This window comes from Bufo gargarizans, chromosome 1, assembly GCF_014858855.1.
Source record: "Bufo gargarizans isolate SCDJY-AF-19 chromosome 1, ASM1485885v1, whole genome shotgun sequence".
In the NCBI taxonomy this organism is placed as follows: Eukaryota; Metazoa; Chordata; class Amphibia; order Anura; family Bufonidae; genus Bufo; species Bufo gargarizans.
Genome location: NC_058080.1, coordinates 545214169 through 545236946, shown reverse-complemented (window position 1 = coordinate 545236946; position 22778 = coordinate 545214169). Strand labels below are relative to the sequence as shown.

General features: G+C 44.3%; 1 protein-coding gene across 1 annotated transcript; it reads left to right on the top strand.

The window, feature by feature from the left end:
• The first annotated feature begins 3718 nt into the window (after positions 1-3718).
• Positions 3719-12018, top strand: C1H22orf39 (chromosome 1 C22orf39 homolog). The gene is made up of 3 exons (XM_044275558.1): positions 3719-3779; positions 7257-7424; positions 11722-12018. The coding sequence occupies exons 1-3, from the start codon at positions 3762-3764 to the stop codon at positions 11854-11856; spliced, it is 321 nt and encodes a 106-aa protein (XP_044131493.1). The 5' UTR covers positions 3719-3761; the 3' UTR covers positions 11857-12018.
• Positions 12019-22778: the final 10760 nt, after the last annotated feature.

Genomic DNA, 22778 nt, shown 5'->3' with positions numbered 1-22778 from the left:
TGAAATGGCACCATATTGTGTCAACGTCAAACGGATCCGTCCCATTGACTTGCATTGTAATTCAGGATGGATCCGTTTGGCTCCACACGGCCAGGCGGACACCAAAACAACTTTTTTTTTCATGTCCGTGGATCCTCCAAAAATCAAGGAAGACCCACGGACGAAAAAACGGTCACGGATCACGGACCCCGTTTTTGCGGACCGTGAAAAAATACTGTCGTGTGCATGAGTCCTTATCCAGACATTTGCAGAGATTCCATAGGAGATTCCATGGGGGATACAGAAATTGAAAGGAAGCCCTAGACAAGGAAGTATTGACAAAAAATTACAGCAAGAAGAGACTAGGTGGATATACCGTCTCAGCTCTCTAGCACCTAACAGTCTGAATGAGGGATTTACGTTTGCTCCTTTTTTGTAACCTGGAGAATAAAGGCATTTATAAAGTTGGAATATAAAACGGGAACATAAAACAGAAAGAAATTGATGATACTCTAAGAGTGATTTTAGGAGGGAACCCCTAAAAGAATAAAAAGACTTACCAATAAGTGTGGGCATCATGGATAAAAATCCACCTGGAATGGAAGAATAACACAATAAATATGACAAAAAGAAAATGAATTGATTTAGTTATATAAAAAATAAATAAAATAAAAAGCATCCAAGTACAGAGAGGAGTCTCTGAGAGATAAAAATTAAGTGGACTCGGCCATAATAAAATATAAAGGGAAGCAACCATTCAATCATCAAGAAAAGAAATAAAGAAGGAAAAAAGTGGCAACAAAAAAAACTTTATTGTGGAGGATGTATAAGAAGAGAGATGAGTCAGTAAAAATATACATAAAAAAAAAGATCAAAAAGATAAAATATAGACATCTAAGAAGGATAGAAAAACATATATAGTGAGAAGGTATTCTGGAACAGTGGAAGATGAGGGATGGTTTAATAGAAAGAAACTATAAACAATTTTAATTTTAATATAAACAAAAACAAAAAAATGAATAAAATAATGAGATAAAAATAATAAAAATAAAAAACAAAATAAATATAAAAAATAAAAATAGTAAATAAATAATAAGAATAAAATATAAATGACACTCAGAAATAGTATAATCATGGAAGTATAAGTATATCATGATTATGTAGAATATGAGATATAAAGAAGGAGCAACAGCACTGGTATAGTAGATTATTGCACATAGTATGGGGTACTGATCGCACAATGCATATAGGCAGTGTTCACAAAAACATGGCAATATATAGGTACACATATAATAGAATGGGAGAATGTGAGACCTGTTTATAGAAAAATAGAATTTTTAGTATACACTCATGGGTTTCTATATAACATCTTGCCCCTAATCCTCCTCTAATAATGAAGGTAGAAGTCTCATACCAGATAGATTCCAGAAATTTGTTTAAAGGGAACCTGTCACCGGGATTTTGTGTATAGAGCTGAGGACATGGGTTGCTAGATGGCCGCTAGCACATCCACAATACCCAGTCCCCATAGCTCTGTGTGCTTTTATTGTGTTAAAAAATCGATTTGATACATATGCAAATTAACCTGAGATGAGTCCTGTATGTGAGATGAGTCAGGGACAGGACTCATCTCAGGTTAATTTGCATATGTATCAAATCGATTTTTTAACACAATAAAAGCACACAGAGCTATGGGGACTGGGTATTGCGGATGTGCTAGTGGCCATCTAGCAACCCATGTCCTCAACTCTATACACAAAATCCCGGTGACAGGTTCCCTTTAAGTACTGGCGCAGGCACAATACCAAGGCACAACAATCCTGAATACCGGACCAATCATTGAAAAATTTCCCGACGCAGGCGCAGAAGAGAGTTGTGATGACGGTAAGAGTCCGACATCATCATAGAGCGCCTGACAGAGAAGAGCGAGACATCATAGGACATCGACGAGACGTCACTGGTAAAGGACGAGTGGCGCAGATGGTGAGCGCCGGAACTGAATAGAGATTGGTTAAAAGAAGTGCCACATACAGAGATTCCAGTGATGATTGGATGGCTAAAGTCCGCCCACAGGAACTGAGGGTATATAATCTAGGGACCGCCCCCTCCAGCCACAACCTGCACGCTATCCCCTGAAGACGCCGGCAGTACGGCGAAACATGTAGGGATGCAGGCGCATTTTTAGTTCAGATTTAGAGAGGCAGGGCCCCCACTGTGGGGAACTATACACAGCTAAATATACAGCTGTTGTTGAGACATTCAATAATAGGAAAGAGGGTATGTCCTGAGACAATATCAGGCGCCCTCTAGAATTCAAAGTGCACCTGGAAAAGTGATACACAGGATGAAAAAACTACAGTCCCACCTCTCTAATTCTGGGGAATTTTAGTCCTTTTGAGTTAGAGTTATAGTGTTTTTAGGTGTAATAAATAAAAGCATATGTTTTATGAAATAAAAGTAAAAAGACAGTCAGAGAGGTGAATCAAGCCACGCTTCGGTCCTAGTGACCCTTGAAACTTATATATCATGGCCGGCAAGTCTCTGAATTAAATGACTGCTTTAGATCACGGCACCTGAATGCGCAAAAACCCAGAAGCTCACGCTTTCGTGTTTATTACTGAAGCCCCGTGCGGCCAATCGGGACTTCAGTACGTGCACTGAATGCTTCGAATCTCTATGAAGAAATTCAGAGCATTAATGCTACAATTCTTATTTTGGCCACTAGATGGCAGGCCGACATAAGAAATGAGCAAAATGCTAAGAAATTGTCATTTTTTTAATCGCTAAAAGATCAAAATAAAAAACATAATTTATAAAATAATTTATGAGCCTTAAAATGATGATAAAAAAAATATATGAAAAGTTTAAATCCCCCTTTCCATATAATAAAAAAAAAAAATAACAATAAAATAAATATCCTGGGTATCACCCCGACCGAAAACACCCATAATATTAAAATCTAAAAAAATAATCCAATACGGCAAATGGCGTAACAGAAAAAAGGGTCAAAATGGCCGATTTGCCATTTTTTCATTGCTTCTCTTAACCAGAAAAAATGAAATAAAATGTGATCCAAAAGTCATGCACACTCCAAAAATGGTATCAATAAAAACTATGAATTGTCCCGCAAAAAATGAGCCCCTAAACAGCTCATTAGACATAAGTATAAAAAAGTAATCGGGGGTCAGAATATGGTGATGTAAAAAAAACCCTCAAAGTTTAAATTAATTTTTACCCTATTTACACGTAAAAAACCTATACATATGGGGTATCGTTGTCATCGCACTGACCCAGAGAATGAAGGGCATGGGTCAGTTTTGCCATAAACAAAACGCTGTGGGAACAAACCCCGTAAAACGGTGGTGGGATTATGTTTTTTCTCAAATTCCACCCCATTTGGAATTTTTTTCCCGCTTTCCACTACATTTTATGCCATAATTAACGGTGGCATTAGAAAGTACAACTTGTCCCGCAAAAAATAAGCCCTCAGACAGCTATGTGACCGGAAATATAAAACAGTTATGGCTCACGGAAAATAGGGAAGAAAAATGAAAACCTCCGGTATCCTAAGGGTTAAGCCACTGTCAGACAACCCTGAAATCTGTATACACATCGAAGATTTGTTGCAGAAATGTCTCCGTTCCTTTTCATTCATGTAGCAAGCAAATGACCTTCTGCAAGCGATAAGAAGGGGGCGGCACAGAGCCTGACTCCTCCCAGACATGTGACTGATCACATGATCATGACATCATGAAAGGTCCTTTCCTCCTGCAGTATGTGCCATGGCTGACGCCTGGAGGGTGAGTGTGGTCTCTGCTGTGTAACTTGTATGTGCTGAAGGACACGTGACATGCTAAGGCTATGTGTCCTGCCTTGTGACAATCCGTGGCAGTGCCCACAACGAGATGGATGCATTTTGCTCACACGTTCTCGGCCCTTGCTGTCCCCAGTGAGGTCACACTACACTGCCTGTCAGGGTGGAAAGTGGCAATACCTGGAGGAAACCCATACAAACTCCATGCATAGTGCTGACCACTGAGCCCTGAGCTGATTGTTGGTAGTCTGCCCCTGCCCATCCTGAGGATAGGCCATCAATATTGTATAACAGGAAAATCCCCTGCAGCTCCGGTGGTCTCCTCCGCAAGACTGCTGAGGCCAGTGACTGGCTGCAGCGGTCATGGGCACGTCATCACTGTGGGGAGTTAGAGATCGGCAGGGGCCAACATTTTGGTGATGCTGGAGCTACAGGGGGTTGATTAAATTTTTTTTCTAAGCAACTTTCCTGATGTTAGCCCAGTTTATAATTTGCCAGACAATCTCTGCACTGCCTGCCACTCCTTTAGACCCCAAGCACACAACCGTGCCTGTGTTTCAGTCCAAAAACCACAGATCCGCAAAATTCTGATATCTTTTGGGTGCGTTCTTAATTTTTTTTTCACCCGCTTCAATAGAATGGCTATTCTCAGTCAGTGGAAAGCGCACGGATCCTGCAGGGAACAGCCTACCACATTCGGAATTGCCGGACTCTAACATTCACCACTGGATCCCATTTAGGGTTGCCACCTTTTCTTCAAGCCAAACCCGAACAGAAGGGAGGGAGGGCCCCCTTCCAGGCCCCGCCTCCAGCCACGCCCATGTCCCGCCTCCAACCATGTCCCGTCTCCACCCCTGGTCGCTGTCGCACCGCAATCGTTACGCCCCTGATCCCATGCCTGCGCTGTCCCTTTTAGTATTCGCTGCAGGCGCGGGATTTACGGGACGAAGAGGAGAACTTGGACGTCAATCAACTGGACATGGGCGTGCCACTGACAAAGGGTGAATAGACTGAGCCTCTAGGTGCTGCAGGAACGCCCTCATAGCACCTATAGGCTCATTAGCATATTATAAGTCTTTATTTTAAGAGAACGGCGGCAGCGGCAGGGAGTTATAAAACATACTGTTATGTAGTATTAGCACATCACTAACCTCAGTCAGCTACATAACATAACGTTTTTTCTGATGATTGACAGATTCAGAAACCTGTTTAAAGGGCTTCTGTCCCCCCACTAAACTCTTTTTTTTGGCTTCTTATAATCCCTATACTGCGATATATGAATACATAATGTTATTAGTCATTTTGGTTTAGTAGATAATGAATAAAACAGACTTTTATAATATGTAAATTACCTGTCTACCAGCAGGTAGGGCGGTTACTTGCTGGTAGCAGCCGCATGCTCTTTTCATAATGACGCCCCCTCCTCATGTCGATTGACAGGGCCAGCGAACGCGATCGTTCTCTGGCTGGCCCTGTCTGGTATCAAGATCTCGCGCCTGCGCCGTAACGGTCTTCAGTTGGTGCAGGCGCACTGAGAGGAGGACACTCGATCGGCCGCTCCATCCTCAATGCGCCTGCGCCGATGACGTCACATCTACACCCGGCGCAGGCGCACTGAGGATGGAGCGGCCGAGCGAGTGTCCTCCTCTCAGTGCACCTGCACCAACTGAAGACCGTTACGGCGCAGGCGCGAGATCTTGATACCAGACAGGGCCAGCCAGAGAACGATCGCGTTCGCTGGCCCTGTCAATCGACATGAGGAGGGGGCGTCATTATGAAAAGAGCATGCGGCTGCTACCAGCAAGTAACCGCCCTACCTGCTGGTAGACAGGTAATTTACATATTATAAAAGTCTGTTTTATTCATTATCTACTAAACCAAAATGACTAATAACATTATGTATTCATATATCGCAGTATAGGGATTATAAGAAGGCAAAAAAAAGAGTTTAGTGGGGGGACATAAAACATTTGAATTGTGTAATTGTATGTAACAGTTTCTATGTATACCTTTTTAGAAGTGAGTGACAGACTAGGACAGGTGTCAGGACTCAGGAGTTAGGACTGTCTTGGTCAGGTTGTCTGCATGTAGGGCACAGTGGGCACTTGGCTGGCCACTACATGGGCAGGCTGCTGGAGCTGGGCTGGAGAGGAGAAGTAGAATGATTTCTCCCACGGAGCTCCCTCTGCCTCTCTCTCTGATGTCATCACTTCCTGTTCCTTATCAGAGAGAGAGGGAGGGAGGGACTGGGAGGCAGAGGAGGAGCCTGAACAGTGAGTGAACACACAGCGCTGCCTGGCATCACTGGAGGATGGAGGAGGAGGAGGGAGGAGGGAGGAGGAGGGAGGAGGAGGGAGGGGGGAGGCTCGGGAGCGCTGCGCTCAGCTGATCACCCGGAGTGACAGCTTAAATATGCGATCGGAGTCTCGGTCGGACCACACTGCAGTTTGAATGAATAATCCTGTGCCCGGGTCTAAGAAAGGCTTGTACCCGGGCACAGGATTACAAACCCGGACTGTCCGGGTGAATCCCGGACGGGTGGCAACCCTAATCCCATTGACTATAATGGGATCCGGCCACTTTCTGGCATAAATGCTGAGTTTCGGATGGAGAAATGATGCTGCCTGCAGCAGTTTTTGCCCAGCCAGCATTTATACTGGAACAGGCGCCTCCTGGATTTAGAAACTCAGATGTTAACGTACCCTTATTTTCCAGCAGATAGTTGTTTTTCCTGCATTTAAAAAGTACAGGACCACAGGTCATTGCTTGTTCTACTAAAAAGGAAGAGCAAGCAACTACCACTGACACTACATTGCCACCTCCCTGCTGCCAGGTAAGAGCCATGCCTGGAGCTCACTGTGGACCTGGCTGGCATATAGGACTAAGGCTACTTTCACACTGGCGTTTTTGTTTCCATTTGTGAGATCTGTTCAGGGCTCTCACAAGCGGTCCAAAACGGATCAGTTTTGCTCTAATGCATTGTGAATGGAAAAGGATCCGCTCAGAATGCATCAGTTTGCCTCCGTTCCGTCTCCATTCCGCTTTGGAGGGCGGACGCCAAAACGCTGCTTGCATCATTTTGGTGTCCGCCTGACAATACGGAGGCAAACTGATCCGTCCTGGCACACAATGTTGAAAACGGATCCGTCCCCGTTGACTTACATTGTGTGCCAGGACGGATCCGTTTTCAGACACAATTTGGCACAATAGAAAACGGATCTGTCCTCTATTGACTTTCAATGGTGTTGAAGACAGATCAGTTTTGGCTATGTTACAGATAATACAAATGGATCTGTTCTGAACGGATGCATGCGGTTGTATTATCTGAACGGAAGCGTTTGTGCAGATCCATGACGGATCCGCACCAAACGCAAGTGTGAAAGTAGCCTAAATGGAGTAAGAGGGATAGTAGTAAAAATAAACCATCGTTTTCATCCGTTTTCTCTTACTTTCTTCTTCTCAGCCTCCCCGAGACTGTGATGACTATTGGGATGAATGGAAGTACTGCAAGAGCTTTAAGAACCGTTTCCACTACTACTACACTCATGGCGGAAAACCAGCCTGCCAGCAGTGGAAGGCAGACTACGTGGCCTGTAAGGAATGGGAAAAGAGGAAGAGTCAAGCAGCCAAGGTGACCTTTTCTGAAATCTGTACAGTGACAAAGTGGCACGCTGTTTTTCGATTATGGCTAAACAATTTTTCATATCTACTTGGGTCATGTTTATTTAGCAAACTTTACACGAGTTATATGCCGATTTTCTGTATTTCACTCTGTGCATTGTAAACACCAGCTGGAAACCTGCTGCATAAATGTACATGCTGTGAATTGAGGGTAAGTTCACACAGCATCCTTTTTAGGCTGAATATATATGGAGAATTCTGAAATCTAGGTGCTTTTTTTTGTCATATTTATCAGCATATTTGTTTGCCAACGTATTTGCTATGTACTTTGGTCTGTAATACAAGCATTTTACACTCCAAAATACACTTAAAAAATGGCTGTGCGAACATACCCTAAGCCAGGGCTCATTCGGCCAGTGATTGGCAGCAGTGGTCACGTGCCCCACCTCAAACAAGATGTTGACGCAGGAAGTCCTGAGTGTGGATTTAAAATTTGCTGCACGTCAATTTATGCTTTGGATTTTCACCGCGGATTTCACATTTTGCAAAACCACATGTAACGCATGCAAATTCTGTGGCTAACAACCCACCCGTTTGGCTATAACCTTAACTTTTATGGAAAATGGGTCTTGATTTTCACTTGGCCTTATAGCTCAGCTGTCCATACAGTAGTTTGTAGTTTTATTTTTTCCCAAAAAAACAAAACAGGATTGGATGCCAGAAGAAAAGAAAGCTTCCTTTCCTGTCTATGGCTGGAATCACTCATGCAATTTTTGTGTCAGCTTTTTTTAGGCCAAAGTAATGCCTTAGGCCTCATGCAAACGACCGTTGTTGTGTTCCGTTCCGCAAAATGGGGTTCCGTTGTTCCATGATCCGTTTCCGTGTGTCTTCCTTTATTTTTGGAGGATCACCAGACATGAAGGAAAGAAATCTAAGTCAAGTTTGCCATGCAAATGATAGGAAAAAAACGGACGCGGATCACAATCTTGTGTGCCTCCATGTTTTGGGTCTGCAAACCGTTTTCCGTGAAAAAAATAGGACAGGTTCTATTTTTTTGATGGACTGGAACCACGGACGCGGATGACAAACGGTGCATTAGCCGAGTTTTCAACTGACCCATTGAAAGTCAATGGGTCCGGAGAAAATCACAACAAACGGAACAACGGACACGGAATAAAACAACAGTCGTGTGCATGAGGCCTTATTCACACATCAATGTTTGGTCAGTGATTTCCATCAGTGACTGAGCCAAAACCAGGTGCGTCTCTAACCACAGAACAGGTGCAGATCTTTCCCTTATACCTAATGTCTGTGGAGCCTCCAATCCTGGTTTTGGCTCTCATTCACTGATGAAAATCACTGACCAAAACACTGATGTGTGTATAAGGCCTAAGGCCTCATGCACACGACAGTATTTTTTCACGGTCCGCAAAAACGGGGTTCCGTGAACCTTGTCTGTTTTTTTTCTTCCGTGTGTCTTCCTTGATTTTTGGAGGATCACCAGACCAGAAAAGTGAAAAAAAAAAAATCTAAGTCAAGTTTGCCTTGAAAATGATAGGAAAAAAACAGACACGGATCACGGACGCGGATGAGAATCTTGTGTGCCTCCGTGTTTTTTCACGGACCCATTGACTTGAATGGGTCCGCGAACCGTTGTCAGTAAAAAAAAAAAAATAGGACAGGTCCTATTTTTTTGACTGACAGGAAACACGGATTACAGACGCGGATGACAAACGGCGCATTTTCCAAGTTTTCAATGGACCCATTGAAAGTCAATGGGTCCGCAGAAAATCACGTACAACGGACACGGATGCACACAACGGTCGTGTGCATGAAGCCTAAAGAGAAGCTAGTGAAGAACTGTATAGAGGAAGGACTGATTCTTCTCTCTTTTGTCTCCATTACTCAAATCTGCCACAAAAACTGTAAGGGGATGTTCACAGTGGAATTTTGGCGTGGACCTTCCACGTCCCTTCTACCTTCCATACATCTAAGGCCTCATGCACACGACCATTGTGTGTTTTGCGGTCCGCAAAACACGGATGCATCTGTGTGCGTTCCGCAATTTGCGGAACGGCGCGGACAGCCATTAATATAACTGCCTATTTTTGTCCGCTAAACTGACAAGAATAGGGTAGGTTATTATTTTTTTTTTGCGGACCACGGAACGGAGCAACAGATGCGGACAGCACACGGAGTGCTGTCCGCATCTTTTGCGGCCCCATTGAAGTGAATCGGTTTGCATCCAATTCACAAATGATGCGGACCAAAACAACGGTTGTGTGCATGAGGCCTAAATGAGAGGCAGTCCTGAGGATCGCAGAACGGTGGCTTATAGCTATGGCCGCTCCGCAGTCCTCAGCACTGACTCCCGTTGAAATTAATAGAAAGGCAGAAAGGATGCGACCGCTGGCGGATTTTTGACAATTTTAGCACAGCTGTCTGCACCAAAATCACACTATTTTGTCTTGGCATTTTTTTTTTTTACCACAAAAGAAAAATACCATTAAACACTGTTAGCAATTTTTGTGGCTTTTTTCTGTTGTTTTCCCCTATAGAGAAGGAGATGGAAAGGCACCTAAAAACCCCATAGCTTTAACATGCTGTAATAAAAAAAAAACTAAAGGCCATAGGCACAAAAGACACCCCCAAATAAAAATAAAAAAATAGTAGTAGCTAAAGAAGCTTATCCTGCATTTCATATTTCCCCTAGACTCTCATGTAAGAGCTGGAGCTGGTGTTTTTGCAACAAAATCGCTTATGCAAAAGACAAAAAAAAATGCTAAAGTGCCGAAAAATGTGTGAATCCGCCCTCCCGGCTCTCCAAGTCTGAGCTGCTCCGCTTCCTGTTGGACCAGAAGTGTGAGGCGCTCTCTACACATCACCTCAGGTGGCCAATCGGTGACCCTGCCTGGACATTAGAAAGAAGTGCTAATGCCTTACACCAGCGGTGGTCCTAGATCAGAGGCCGCACCAGTAATGTTCTTATGTGTTTGTATCTCATATTGAAGAGGCCATTTAGGTGTAAGTTAGGGGAAAGGGCATCAGCTTCAATATAATTGATACACAACCGTTACAGATCTTTCGCCTATGTCTTTTCTCGGGAAGGAAGTTGGTATTATGGTCAGAAGTGTCCAAATAACCAGTTTCTATAAAGTCAGGCAAAGATTCTGCAGGACACCACCATATGGAGGAGTGCAGTCTCTACTTGTGTATTTAGTACTGGAAGATGATGGAAATGACAGATTGTGTCAACGGACAGAATATCTCGTCAGCTGATGCCCCTGATTTTAGCTGGGCAATCTAATGTCAGTGGGGCCTGGCACAAAGTCCCCTTACATTTGCTGTTTGGGGAGACAAACATCCTATGTCTGATCCTAGGAGATTAATAGTCATTGATCCTCCTATTTTATTATAACTTTCAGCCTAAGCAAACCTTCATGTCACATAGGTTGAATAAAGACAAACGTCCACCAAGTTCAACCCTTCTCAAATTAATTATACAACACTAATGTTAAAGGGGTTATCCTGGAAAAGGTAATGATGACCAATCCTCAGACTAGATCATTATCACATCGGTGAGGGTCCAAGTCCCAGCTCTTTCAGGGGGGCCCTGCTCTCATCGGGGCTCCCAGCAGCTTTCCAAGCACAGCACTGTGCATCGTATAGTGGCAGTACTTGGTATTGCAGCTTAGCCGCATTGAATTGAATGGCTCTGAGCTGCAACTAGGCCACATGACCGATAGGGCCTCCTGCAAATGAACATGCGCGCCCCATGGCCGTGCAGCCGCAGCAGATCATGGACCCATTCGTTTTAATGGGTGTGTGAGCCGGCCGTTCCGCAAAAAGATAGGACATGTTCTATCTTTTTGCGGAATGGAAGTATGAGATGAAACCCCATGGAAGGACTCCGTAGTGCTTCCGTAAGGTTCTGTTCCGCACCATTCCGCATCCCTGGATTTGTGGACCCTTTGAAGTGAATGGGTCCGCATCCGTGATGTGGAATGCACACAGAACGGTGCCCGTGTATTGCGGATCGTGTGCAATAAGCCTAACTGTGATGTCACTGGCCTAGGAAGAGGTCTGGCCTCTTCTAACATCTGATCGGCGGGGTCCCAGGTGTTGGACCCCCGCAGATCTGATATTGATGACCTATCTTTTCCCTGATAACGTTCATGGTTGAGCTGTCGGGAACAGCTGTTAAATGTCTGAGAGCACTGTTACATATATACGTCTGTGTATTTATTATTTTTTTTTTCCATACCAACAGTACTTTAATCAAAAGTTTCCATTTTTCTCCTCTCCAGGAAGCACTGATACAGAGCGAGAAAGCAAGGCAAAAGGAGGGGCAGAATAACAACCCCGTGTGGGCCATGAGAAAGCGCCCTCCTAGAGACTGGCATCTACCTCTGAACAGAGAGAAACCTCAGGAGCAAGACTGAGATTTCTTTCCTGGGACTGGATTTATTTCAGAGCTTATGCCATTACTACTTACCCGGAATGTTGTTATTTTTTTATTTTTACATTTATTTGTACTTATCTCATTTAGAGATTTACATTCTGTTGTAAAACTGAGCAGATAAAGACTGTTTGTTTGTTTTTTTTTTTTTTGTTTTTTTCCCCCGTGAAAACACATGTCTAGAAAAAACAGCAAAGGGAAGAAAATATTCTTTTCCTGCTCGGATTGAAAATGAAATCTGAAGTTGCTTTACTTACACTACTTAAAATATGCCATAATTAATGTGTGAGGCTAAGCAGTCATCATATCTCACATTTATGGCAGGCTTTTCCAGCAAATAAACTATGGGGGCCATTTATCAAACTGGTACAACGTAGAACTGGTTTAGTTGCTCATAGCAACCAATCAGAATCCACCTTTCATTTTTGACAGCTCCTTTGAAAAATGAAAGGTGGAATCTAATTGGTTGCTATGGGCAACTAAACCAGTTCTACTTTACACCAGTTTGATAAATGACCCCCAGTGAGTGCAATGCGTCATAGATCTGTAGAGACTGTCCTCCAGTTCCAGACTGGTGCAAATGTTTGAAATTTCCTACATTTAAAAAAAAATAATTTTGCATAGTTATCATTTTTAAAACGATTGGCCACGTTTACTAATGTGAGTGCACCTATATTTTACTGTAAATTGCACCAAAATGTGGTTCATCTGGGTTTAAATAAATTATTTGTGCATAGACTGACAAGGGAATGTGGCCCAATATGCAACATTTTGCACCACAATTCTGTCTCAAACTAAGCCAACCAATAATTGATCTGATGTTAGACAAAAGTGTCTGTCCCTGCACCAAATTTATCATTAAGCTCGAGCCACTGTGATAAATTTGGTGCAGGTCTAGACAGCCGCTCTGCCTCAATGCCATCGATTTGATTATAAAATTTGCTCTTAGGCTAGGGCAGTGATGGCGACTCTATGGCACGGGTGCCAGAGGTGGCACTCAGAGCCCTCTCTGGGCACCCGCACCCTGGAAAAAGTCTATGGTGTACCAATATGCCTTAGACATTTCCTGCCATTCGTCAGTGCAGGGCGCACTATGAACAGCACAGGCGGCGCACTGAATGTAGGCAGGCTATTATAGTGAAATGATAAAGTACATGGAAGATATACTATACTGGACTGTAGTATTCAGGGTAAATTGCTGTGTTGGCACTTTGTGATAAATAATTAGGTTTTGGGTTGCAGTTTAGGCACTCGGTCTCTAAAAGGTTCGCCATCACTAGGCTAGGGCTATATGGAGATGTGTGTTGCACAACAATAAGTCACACGGCAAAAAGTACTAGATTGCGACATTTTTTTAATGATAGTCACTGGTGTCACACTGTGACGCTCACACAAAAATCCAACTTGGATGTTTTTACGACTGTCCTTTCGCAGCATGTCGCACCATTGACAATCGTAACAAAAAAGTCACAAGTACCATGTCACCGTGTAACCCTGACCTTTACTGTTGTACAAAGTCGAGTCACATTATTATGACCACTTCCTACTTTCAATGTCGGTAGCGCATCACTCATGAAGGAAGTCATGGGTCATGAGCTGGCGTGGTGGGTATATAAGGTGCGATAGGCTGTCTGCACATATATCCCTTGTTGCTGTCATGGGTAAAAGGGACGATTTATCAGAGTTGTAAAAAAGGATCCGTATTTTGCAGAACGCAAAATACACACGGTTCTGTGATGAGCCATAAGCGAACTCTACTGCGTACGGGGCTCCAAAGTAGACAAATGCTCACTGCACCTTTGCTAACAAAGTTATATCGGTAGAAACGGCTTTAATTTTGGCAGCAGTATCGGAATTGGACCTCCGCTGATTGGCAAAGGGTTGCCTTCTCAGATCAGTCATGTTTTCTGCTTCAGTGGATGGATAGACGTTGGTGTGTCGAACAAACACCCTGTAACCATTAGTAGTGGTGGTGGTGGCAGCGATATGGTCTGGGGAATGTTGTGTGGCAATCTCTGGGTCCACTCAGCCTTGTGGAAGGCACTAATTTGTGTATGATTCCATCCTTGCAGATCATGTACATCCATACATGCTGATTGTCTTCCGTGGGGCGTATGGGATCTACCAGCAAAACAATGCGATGTCACACGGCCATAAGGGTCCATTCACACGTCCGTTGTTTCTTTCCTGATCTGTTCAGTTTTTTGCTGAACAGATCTGGACCAGATCTGTACCCATTCATTTTCAATGGGTCCTGAAAAAAAATCAGACATTGTGCTGTCCGTTTTTTTTCAGGACCCATTGAAAATGAATGGGTCCAGATCTGGTCCAGATCTGTTCAGCAAAAAACGGAACAGATCAGGAAAGAAACAACGGACGTGTGAATGGACCCTTATTGTGCAGTCTTGGTCATGGTGGAGCATTACCAAGACTTCCAAGTACTCCACAGACCTGAACCCAACTGAGGATTTGTGGGACCACCTCGATCGCCGTGTTCGCTCTATGGATCCGGATCCTCTCCCACACACCCTCCAGCAGCTGTGGGATGCATTGCACTCGGCATGGCTCCAGATACCTGTGACAACCTACCAGGAGCTTATTGAATCACTCCCAGCCCGTCTAGTCTCGATATTAGCTCCCAGCCCGTCTAGCTGCTGACTGTGCCACACATGGCGGTTACTCTAGTCTCGATATTAGCTGGTGGTCATAATAACGTGACTGGAATGTGTATAAACTACCCTATTGATAGCTGACAGTAAGGCTCAAGCTTCACTGTGCATTATCTCTAACGTGCCTGTGGGTGGGACCTTCTGTTCTGTGCAGGTGCTGAATAGCAAATGGACACATCCAGCGCATGCACAGATACAGAGAAATATGTTGCCTGTGTCTGTGGATGCGTCCATTTGCTGTTCAGCACCTGAGCAAAAGAGAAGGTACTGATGAAAAGCCAGAGTATGTAGTCCCCACCATCTTTCAGCCCATGGGCGCAGAGGATGTTTATTTCATTGGGGGACAGTATACAGTCATCCATGCATTTATGGAGCATGTGACTGTATATGGCATTTTGACTAATTACACTGGAAATTGGCCAAGCCCTTTAAAATAAAATGATCGCAATTTTTATCCTATGTGGCAAACATCATAAAAATGAACTTTTGTTGAATCAAGTCATTTTTATTAAAGTTTCCAATTTTATACATACATATTGCTGGTATATATTCATTTAAGTAAACAAATAAGTACCTCATTTGGGTGAAACAATAACCAAAGGCTAAACATATACAATTGTTTAACCCCCCCCCCCCCCCCTACCCTTACCCTTACCCGCACCATGCCATGTTGACATTATACCTGTCTCTCTCTCTTGATCTCTCTTCAGAGAGATTGGGATTGTTCCAGAGAGGTGTAAGGGCACTACATCCCCAAATTTTTGTGATATCTTTCAATTTATGCCATACTTTACAGAATAAAGTTATGCTTGGGACATATTCTGGGGGACGAATAATTGAGGCAAGTTCCAGTATATACCCAGACGGCCTCCCTCCCATCAAGTAAGACATCAGTGCACCCACTGAGCCCAAGCTGCCAATTGTACCCCATGTTTCCATAGCATCATCACGACGGCATACAAGGAGATTGACCCCTGACCTCTGTAGGGGCAGGAACAGAGAAAGGTAAATACCCTCCTCCCACCACCAACACCAGTGTTTCCTGTCCCTACAGAGGACAGGGCAGAGAAAGGTCTCCCTGTATGCAGGGAGATGAAGCTGAGGAAACTTGAATCTTTTTTCTTTTTTTAAATAACCTTGAAAAAAATCGCCGGCACCCAGCGGGGCTCTATCTCGTCCCGGTAAATCCGGGTCCTGTTCCCTTGGCGCAGACTCCCTCCTGGCCTACTGAGGCTGCAGCTGGGTTGCGTGCCGGCGCCTGGGGCGCATAATTATGACGTCCCCCCCAAACTCTCTCTAGTTGGCCATTCCCTTATAGCTGCCTTCTCCTTTTTTTTTTTTTTTTATATCTAAAGAAACCCTGAAAAAGATCAGGAAATCCCTCAAATGTATCTCCTGTAGTAGCAGACTTCCTGACAGCTATCCCAAAAAATTGTGCAAGCATTGTATATCAAATATTGTACGGGATGAAGCACCCTCTCTAAAAGAGGAATTGAAATCTATGATTCAGGAAGAGATTTGTTCATCTTTGGCCCACCTGTCCACTAATCCTCCCCCCCCCCCCCCCGATTTTCCGCAACCTAAGAGAATACGGGTTAGATCTCCGTCCCCTTCTGACCTAAAAGTTATTGCGGACGAGAGTGTCCACTCAGTCAGGTCATGGGAGGAGGGGGAAAAGAGTCTCTGATTCGGACTCAGTGGATAATGGTCGTAGATATTACTTTTCTACTGAAGAGATGTCCGACCTAATGAAGGCGGTCAGGTCTACCATGGGTGTGGAGGAAGTACAACGTACCCATTCTGTACAAGAAGAAATGTTTGGGGGTTTGAGAGTTTAAAAAACTTGTGTATTTCCCATTAATGAGATATGGTCCTTGATGAGTGGGCAGACCCAGAAAGACGACTAGGAGTCTCGGCTTCGTTCAAAAATAGATTGGTATTTGATCCTGAGGAGTCTAAAATTTTCAATGAGATCCCCAAAATAGATGTACAAGTCGCTAAAGTGAACAAAAAGACATCCCTTCCATTTGAGGATGCCTCCCAACTTAAGGATTCGATGGATCGTAAAGCGGACAGTCTTTTCAGGAAATCCTGGGAGGCGTCCATGTTTAATATTAAAACCAATATTGCGGCTACCTCAGTCGCCAGATCCATGTATCTTTGGTTGGGAGAATTAGAAACTCATAAAAGATAAAACATCTAGGGAGGAAATTCTCAATTCTCTCCCTCTCTTAAAATCCGCCACGGCCTTCCTGGCGGATGCCTCAGCCGAGTCAGTCCGATTCTCCGCCAGAGATGCGGCACTTTCCAACGCAGCCAGAAGAGCCCTTTGGATGAAGTGCTGGTCGGGGGACAAGACATCTAAATTAAAGCTCTGTTCTATACCCTTTTCTGGAGAATATGTGTTTGGCCCGGTCCTAGATAAAAATTCTAGAGAAGGCCGCGGACAAAAAGAAGGGGTTTCTGGAAGATCGTCCCTTCAGACGCCGGTATCCTTTTCGCTCCTCCTCGAATCAAGAAAAAAGCTACAGGAGAAAAGGGAAATCAGGGCGTTGGAGTTATCCAAAAGGGGGAAGAGGAAGAGGCCAATCCTCCTCCCACCAAAAATCCTCCGATAAGCAATGACGCCGGAGTGGGGGGGGAAGACTCTCAAAATTCCTGGGGACATGGGAATCTATCTCTCAGAATCACTGGATCTCCAAGGTAGTCGGTGCAGGCTATCAAATAGAGTGGTCTTCAAGACCCCCAAACAAATTTTCACTGACACGGTTCCAAACAAACCTTTGGCAAGGAGTCCAGAAACTTCATCAGATGAATGTAATCTCACCAGTTCCGCCTCCAGAAAGAGGCAGGGGTTACTATTCAACTTTATTTCTAATCAGGAAAAAAGAAGGCACATTTCGGACTATCATAAACCTGAAACCATTAAACAAGTTTATTCGTTATCAGAAATTCAGGATGGAAACCCTAGCATCTACAATCCCACTGCTAAGCAAAGACGTCTTCATGTGCACAATAGACCTGCGAGACGCTTATTACCACATTCCATTAACACCAATTCACAGAGTTTTCTCCGGTTTGCAATCAGGGAACATCCATCACTACCAGTTCAGATCCCTTCCCTTCGGGATTTCATCAGGCCCGAGGATATTTACCAAGGTAGTGATAGAGATGGTCGCCTTCGTCCGGAGGAAGGGACTTATGATTATTACTTATTTGGACGATTTCCTTCTGATCAGCGAAAACTTCAGCCAAATCAATTCAAATCTGAGGTACTTTCTCTCCATCCTAGACGATCTCAGGTGGATCGTGAACAAAGAAAAGTCCGTCCTTACCCCCTCAAGGGAAGTTCGGTTCTTAGGCATGATTCTGGACTCCCGAAAGCAAGCGGTATTCCTACCTCGAGACAAAATATCGGTTCTTTAACAAAAGATCAGATCCTTTCAGAAAATAAGATCTTGCTCTATCAGAGAGGCGATGAGTATGCTAGGTCTGCTAACATCTTGTATTCGGCAGTCCCCTGGTGTCAAATACACTTCAGACCCCTTCAGTCCTGGATCCTGAGTGTCTGGAACAGGTGCCAATCCTCTCTAGATCATCAAGTGAGTCCACCAACTAGGATACTGCAGTCCCTAAATTGGTGGAAAAACCACGGGAACTTCCTGGCAGAAGACTCCCCAAGTACAGGTAGTAACAGACGCAAGTCTGTCTGGCTGGGGCGCAAAGGTGGGGGATCATCTATTCCAGGGCACTTGGCCAAATTCAATCAGATCCCAGTCATCAAATTTCAGGGAACTGAGAGCAGTCTGGGAAGCGTTGAAGGTAGCAGAGAAAATGCTGTGTCATCATCACATAAAAGTGCTATCAGACAACACTACGGCCATTGCCTACCTTTCCCATCAAGGGGGAACACGGTCAGCAACCCTCCAAGCACTGACAACAAAAATATTTGCATGGGCAGAGCAGAAGCTGGCCTCTATATCGGCAGTTCATCTGAAAGGAATACTAAATCAGGAAGCGGATTTTCTCAGCCGCCACAGGATCGATCATACAGAATGGTCCCTCAGTCCAGAAATATTCAGGCTAGTGGTAAGGAAGTGGGGGATGCCCGACGTGGACCTGTTTGCCACCAGGGCAAACTCAAAGATGGAGACATTCTGTTCCCTAAACCCCAGGGACAGACCTCATGCTTTAGACGCCTTCGCCATCCGTTGGCATTGGAAACTGTGCTATGCTTTCCCTCCACTTTCTCTAATTCCAAAAGGTGGTACAAAAAATTCACCAGGACAAGGCCACGGTAATTGTGATCGCCCCCCTATGGCCAAAGAGAAGTTGGTTCTCATCTCTCCAGAAATACTCCCTCCAGGATCCGTGGCCCCTTCCTGTGCGGGGGGAATCTACTCCAGCAGGGTCCGGTTCTGCACCCAAACCCGCAGTTTTTGAAATTGGCAGCTTGGATCCTGAGTCCCAAACCCTGAAACTTCAGGGCCTGTCAGACAAAGTTATTACTACTTTGAAAGCCTCCAGAAAGAATATAACATCAGCAATCTACCTTAAGATCTGGAAACGTTTCTGTTCCTGGAGTGGGGACAAATCTCCACATTTGCATAAACCCAACATCCAAAGAATTCTGGATTTCCTACAGCAAGGTCTAGACCTGGGACTTAGACCCTCTACCCTGAAGGTCCAGATCTCAGCCCTAAGTTGTTTCTTTGACCAAGATATAGCTAGCCATTGTTGGATCAAAAGATTCATTAGGGGAGCGACGAGGCTCCGCCCAACGATCACCGCCGTGTCCCTTCCTGGGATTTGAACATCGTTCTTACAGGCCTTACTCTACCACCCTTTGAGCCCATATCCGACTGTCCAATAAAATTATTGTCCCTGAAGACGGCCTTCCTAATTGCAATAACTTCGGCCCGCAGAGTAGGAGAGTTGCAAGCTCTATCGATCAGGGAACCCTACCTCCGTATTCTAGATGATAGAATTATTCTCCAACTGGACCCGGGTTTTCTCCCTAAAGTTGTATCCAATTTTCATCGGAGCCAGGAAGTTACCCTACCTTCTTTTTGTCAACACCCCTCTGATGACAAAGAATCTGCATTTCATTCTCTAGACGTTAGACGGGCAGTCCTAAACTATATCGCTGTGACGGAAAAGTTTAGAAAATCCGACAACTTACTAGTTCTTTTTGGAGGAAGATTTAAGGGCCAAAAAGCCTCCCAGTCCTCTATAGCTAGATGGCTCAAAGAAACCATTAGTCTATGTTACCAAATACAAAATCTTACATGTCCAGTCAACATTAGGGCCCATTCCACTAGGGCCATGTCTTCCTCTCAGGCAGAGAGAGCTGGGGCTTCTCTGGAGGAAATCTGTCGTGCTGCCACTTGGTCCAGCATCCATACTTTTATAAAGCACTATCGCCTGGATCTTTCCAGATCATCTGATCTGTCCTTCGGGCGGAAAGTCCTCCAGGCTGTAGCCCCCCCTTAACTGATATATTTTTTATATCTCCTTGTATGCCGTCGTGATGATGCTATGGAAAAACCGGAATTAGTCTTACCGGTAATTCTGTTTCCATGAGATCATCACGAAGGCACGTTATTCCCTCCCTATGATTTAAAATTTTTGACCTAGAGGGTCTCTAGAAGGTATGAAGTAATACCTTTTTTCACTGTTTGCCACCACCGGGTTACTCTGTGTGATTTTGGAAGCACTGGTGTTGGTGGTGGGAGGAGGGTATTTAACCTTTCTCTGTTCCTGCCCCTACAGAGGTCAGGGGTCAATCTCCTTGTATGCCGTCGTGATGATCTCATGGAAACAGAATTACCGGTAAGACTAATTCCGTTTTTTTGCTCTGCTGAGCCTGTGCCGCCAAAAAGTACAACCACGGGTTGGGGATCGCCAGTCCCCCACCATCCTTGTCTCTTTGTAGGGTTTCTAAGCGGATTCTTGGAGACTGCTTATTCCAGATCAGGGATCTGAATAAGCCCTGTATTTTATAGAATTGTCGCATTGGTAGCCACACTGGGCTGTTATGCAATACATAGAGAAATTGTGGCATTAGTACCATTTGAACTAAATTAGCTCTTCTAATAATTGATAGTGGCAACCTACATCAGCTAGTCACCTTTTTAGTACTCCTATCAAGTAATGGGGTCAAGTTTAAATCGATATAATCTTGTGTTCTATATGACACCTGTATTCCTAAGTATTTGAACGTTGTGGCTAATTGTAGAGGGGCCATCTTATCCTGGAGCGATATCGGTACAGAATCTAAAGGGAGCAAGACTGGTTTCTCCCAATTTATGGTTAGACCTGAGTAAGCACCCAAATCTGCAATAAGCTTCATTACATGCGGTATAGACTGGTCTATTTTGTCCAAAAGAGTGCAATTTTCTCTTCTGTGCTTCCATATACTAGTCAGTCACTTTGGGATCAGTACGTATTATCTGTGCCAGTGGTTCCACAGCCAAAGCGAAAAGCATCGGCGACAGGAGACAGCTCTGACGTGTACCTCTCTCTAAGGTAAATGTATCAGATAATACCCCATTTATGCGTACTTGGGCTCTTGGTCTTCCATATAATAATTGTACCCAGGACATGAATTTAGAACCAAACCCCATAACTTCCATTACTCCCTATATGAACTTCCACTCGACGCTGTCGAAAGCCTTCGCAGCATCGAGCGAACGAATTGCGCGGTTTCCCGTCTTTCCTCTAGGCATCTGCAAATTAAGGAACAATCATCTAATATTGATGGCTGTAGATTTACCTGGCAATAAAGCCTCCTCAAAGTATTTTTGTTTCCAGAAAAGCCTTTTACTGTTCGCTAGCTCCAACTGATGATCCCTATATATTTGCTGTGCTTCTTCCCAGTTAGATTCATACCAGTGGGACTTTCTACATATTTACACTCCGTGTCAGTGACTCTAGACTGCAATTCTTGTGTTAATTCCCTACTTTTAGATTTATGCCTTTGAATATGTTTAATGAACATCCCTCTAACAAAAGCCTTGAATGAGTCCCATACTACCCCCATCCATGCTGACCCAATGTTTATTGACATGAACCCTTGCATCTCTGTCAGTATTCCCACCTCATCCCTCAATATAGTCAGCCAGAAAGGATTTAGCCTCCACAGACCTTTAGCTCTTCTAGATGCAGAACCTAAGCTGAATTCAACCCTAATGGTGAAGTGGTCCGAGAGACTTCTGGGCAGATATTCCACCGTCTGCACAAGTCTTTAGTATCTGTTGACTACCTACTACTAGGTCAATTCGTGAAACTGAATTATGAGAGCTGGAATGACAGGAGAATTGTCTAACTTGATGGTTACGAATTCTCCAAATGTCACAAAGCGCTGCTTCCATAAATACTTTTGCCATATTGGATAGTCGTATCTCCACAGGATTAGCACCCTCATGGTGTCTTTCTATGTTGTAATCAAGCACCATATTAAAATCCCCAACAATAAGTGTGGGACCTCTGGAGACGCAGCCACAAACGCCAGTACCTCTCCCGTATATGGGGATGGAATATATATCACCACTACTATAAGTGTTAATTGAAATACCGTGCATTGCAGGCATATATATCGACCGTTAGGGTCTATGTTTGTCTTAATACACTGAAACATGACCTGCTTGTGTATAAGTACACTGACCCCTCTAGCATGACTAGAGTACACCGAGGGGGTACGCGTGCCCTATCCATGCAGGATTCAACGCAAGCTATGGATTCCATTGTCAGATGTGTTTCTGATAAACATATAATGGCTGGTTGGAAACGTCTGAGGGAATTCAATACTGCGTATCTTTTGGGTGAGTCTCCTAGACCCCTCACATTCCAAGCTATCACATAAAGGCTATTTTCACACTTGCGGCAGTGCGAAATGGCGGGCAGTTCCGTCGTCGGAACTGCCCGCCGGATCCACCGATCTGGATGTGACTGAAAGCATTTGTGAGAAGCATCCGGATACGGATCAGTCTCACAAATGCATTGCAAGAACGGATCCGTCTGTCCGCTTGTCATGCGTTTTGAATGCCGGATCCGACACTAATACATTCCTATGGGGCATTCAGGCAAGTCTTCCGTTTTTTTTCGCCGGAGATAAAACCGTAGCATGCTGCTGTATTATCTCCGTCCTGATCAGTCAAAATGACTGAACTGAAGAGATCCTGATGCATCCTGAACGGATTGCTCTCCATTCAGAATGCATGGGGATGTGCCTGAT